The sequence below is a fragment of the Myotis brandtii genome, unplaced genomic scaffold (assembly GCF_000412655.1).
Source record: "Myotis brandtii unplaced genomic scaffold, ASM41265v1 scaffold87, whole genome shotgun sequence".
Taxonomy (NCBI): domain Eukaryota; kingdom Metazoa; phylum Chordata; class Mammalia; order Chiroptera; family Vespertilionidae; genus Myotis; species Myotis brandtii.
The window spans coordinates 247,436-250,649 of NW_005371548.1; the positions used below are offsets into that span (position 1 = coordinate 247,436).

Below are 3,214 nucleotides of genomic sequence, written 5' to 3' on the forward strand. Positions count from 1 at the left end.
CATGCTTTTAAATGATAGTATATCTATAAACTGCTTTTTAAACTGCTTTATTAACTTTGTGATATTTATTAAGCATTTTTCCATGCAAGTTAATGAAACTCCCCTGCTGACAGAAAAAGTTACAGACTACGTCAAAATGATATCTCCAATCAGAAAAATAAAAGAACACCAAAGATTCACCATAATGGGTACATCAAAAAATGCAAGTGTGGGAAGCAGGGGGTTTATTATTCTTAACCTCAGCATTCAGGGCATAAGGCAAAACTCATCATGATGGTCATGGTGAGGGGGATCTCCTATAAGAATGCGCAGACTGTACCTCAGCTGAAGCTCTCTAATTTTCCTCCTTAGCTCTCTCATCTCCTCCATGAACCGTTCCATATCATCTGCATCTCCATCTATCATATCAATGTTATTGACAAGCCTATTCGGCATATCCTCTCTAAAATCCTGGGCAGGTGGAGCCCAACCCTCTCTAATATTTCCTCCAGGCTCCTGGACTTCACCATCTCCCAAAGGGCGGGCTTCTTCTTCATTCTGCACTGGAGCCTGCTCACCTCCTTCGCATTCCTTGGGGACATTTTCCATGTTGAGGTGTTTTTTTTTCTGCTTCTTTCTAGGAGATTAAAAAACAAGGATTTAATGCATTGTAACAACCTGATTCAGAACCCTGTGTAGGCAAAGGATTCCCCATCTGAGAAACTTGGCGCGCCCTCTAGGGGTCGCCCCAGACCCAGCCCTGCCCCCCAAAGCCCACCACCTTCCCTGAAAATCCTTCCCTAGGCCAGTCCTCACACAAAAACGCAGGACAAGTGGTGGGTGGGACAGTGGTTGAGAGAACAGGAATCCTGATAAGCCTTCCAGGGGCGCCCGAGTTTGCCCCTCCTTCTTCTTCCCTCACCAGCCACAGACCCAGTTTCTAAAGACTTACACAAGTTTCTCCTGCTCTTAATTCGGGCACAGAAGACTGAGTCCCCCAGTTTCTGTTCTAATCCCTGATACCCCTACATTTTAGGATCCCAGGCACTCCCCTACCTTCAGGGATCAGAAGCAGGTTTCCTCTCTTAGCCTTGATATCTGCTGCACCAAACGACCTAGAGACCTGCAGACAGAAATATGACAATGACCAGGACTGATCACTTGATTAAAGGACAGCTTCATTGCTTATTAGTCAAGTATTGCCACCATCTTTTTCTCCTTCATTCGGTCTCACGGCTTCTTTTCCCCTCCAGTGATGCCCTAACACGCCTTCCAGAAATAGGCATTGTAATCAATGATTATTTCCAAACCAGTGCTACCTATTCTTTAGGTCCCTTACCCCACTGTCTTGTCCCTCCCGTCACCTAATTACCATTTCTTGAACACAAATGGATAACTTTTCGGGGCAGGGTAGTCAGAAGAGATTACTGCACGGCAACGTGGTTTATTCATAAAGAATTTCAGTCTGGGTATCAGCCAGGACCTTCTGAGACCCAGTGGCCTTTCACTGCCCATCATTTCATGTATCAAGATGGACGAAGGGAGCAGAATAGCGAGGGCATGCAAACCTGGACCCGCTTCAGTCTCAGCGCTTTGTCATGCCTGCCCTAGAGTGCACACTCAGCGACCACGATTACACCGACCCGAAAAGACCTGAAACAGTTTCTCGCTCTCTGCCTAGATCCCTCAGTTAAAAACCCGCCCACTCGACTGCCTCCTCTGCAAAAAGGACCTATTTCCCAGGCCTAATACCTTTCCCTATATTCTCTGCAGCAAGCGCCATCCCCGCGCGGTTCCCGCAGCCCACCATTTCAGACACCAAAAATGGACGAAGGGTGAAGAGATGGCGGTAACGGAGGCCTAAACCAGTTGGGGAGCCCGTCATCCCCAACCCGATTTCATGGTTATGCCCCCTCCCGTTGCCTGGCCCATTCCTCGATAACCCCTTCTCTGATTCTTCCCTTCCAGATGTCGCCCAATCACCCATCTCCTGAAGATTCGAACTGGTACACAATTCCAACTCTTGGCCCCTCCCTATATCATCCATTTCTTGCACCAAATGGGTGGGCATCGGGGGAGGGGTACAGAGAATCTAGTCCAGGACCCAATCTGGTTTTTGCCCTTTGCCACCCCTCCCCCAGTCAGCGCCCACCAACCTGCAGTGGATGGGAGTCAGCTTCTAGGACTTCCTCCTTCCCTGGGCTACAGGCTCGCTTTGAAGGCAATAGTGAGCAGACACACAGCTACAAAGGACTCTCACACCGCAAGTAGGAGGAGAAACTAACCCTCGCGTCAGCATTACGTCTCGTAAGAATTACGTCACTGTGAGCTCAGATCCGGAATTATGGATCATACCTGCAGTACGGCAGGAGGGTGGGAGCAGGAGAATGGCGGGGCCACCTTCCTCCTCATTTTCACCATCCCATCCTTACCGCAGGCTACTGCCCATGCCTTATTATATTTCCCTCTATTTAGCAATCTTTGAGACCAAGTGGGCCATAATATTTTATAGTTTGTATTTGCCCTTTCCCCTGATTTCTGCTGAAACTTTTAAAGAATTGTTTCTTTCTCTTCTATATTATTAAAAGCCAACTTCTCTTCCCTCCACTCACCAGGACTTACTGGTATTGTCCCAGACTGAAACCAGAGCCGGGAAGGGGGGTGAGGCTAGGAAGTCTGGAAAACAGGTAGGAAGTAACATTAACATTTTTTTTTCAGCTTAATTGTTTCCCTTTCTGTTGATTTTTTTAAAGGGGGTGGTTGTTTTTGTTTTCCATTGGCATGCATTAATCTTTTAGTTGTTATAATTAGACAATACTATTATTTTCAGTTGAAAAATAGGATTCAAGTTGTAAAATCTTGGCAACCAGTATCTGCTGCTGAAACATTCTATAAATATAGACCCTTCAGACAGCACCCCTTACCCTTTTAAGGACTTTGAAATAGAAAGCTAAGCTAGTGGTTCCTCTTGGGAAGGATCTCTGTGTGGTCTTTCTATGAGATGAGGCAGGTGTCTAATAATTAGAGTCTTTTTTTCCTAATAGATTCTTGCTGGTGGATTTTCAGATCTTGAGAGCCTATGACAAACTTATGGTCTCCTCTAAATTACATTAGTACAACTTTACAACAAGCCTCTAACATGGCCTCTACATTAGAGCAACACTGAGGTCTTTCAAACAATTATTTGGGAAAGTTATACTGACAGTTAAAAAGTATTGTGAAGTTACAATATTAA

At 45.7% G+C, this 3,214-nt stretch overlaps 1 protein-coding gene across 1 annotated transcript; it reads right to left on the reverse strand.

The window, feature by feature from the left end:
• Window positions 1-31: 31 nt before the first annotated feature.
• BEX5 (brain expressed, X-linked 5) lies at window positions 32-2,269 on the reverse strand. Its single transcript, XM_005884875.2, has 3 exons — window positions 2,136-2,269; window positions 1,036-1,102; window positions 32-616 (listed from the first exon to the last, which is right to left on the reverse strand). Exon 3 carries the CDS (start codon window positions 586-588, stop codon window positions 247-249), a length of 342 nt encoding a protein of 113 aa, XP_005884937.1. The 5' UTR covers window positions 589-616; window positions 1,036-1,102; window positions 2,136-2,269; the 3' UTR covers window positions 32-246.
• Window positions 2,270-3,214: the final 945 nt, after the last annotated feature.

Coding starts and splice junctions, on each gene's coding strand:
- BEX5 (XM_005884875.2), bottom strand. CDS start 588: ATGGAAAATGTCCCCAAGGAATGCGAAGGAGGTGAGCAGGCTCCAGTG.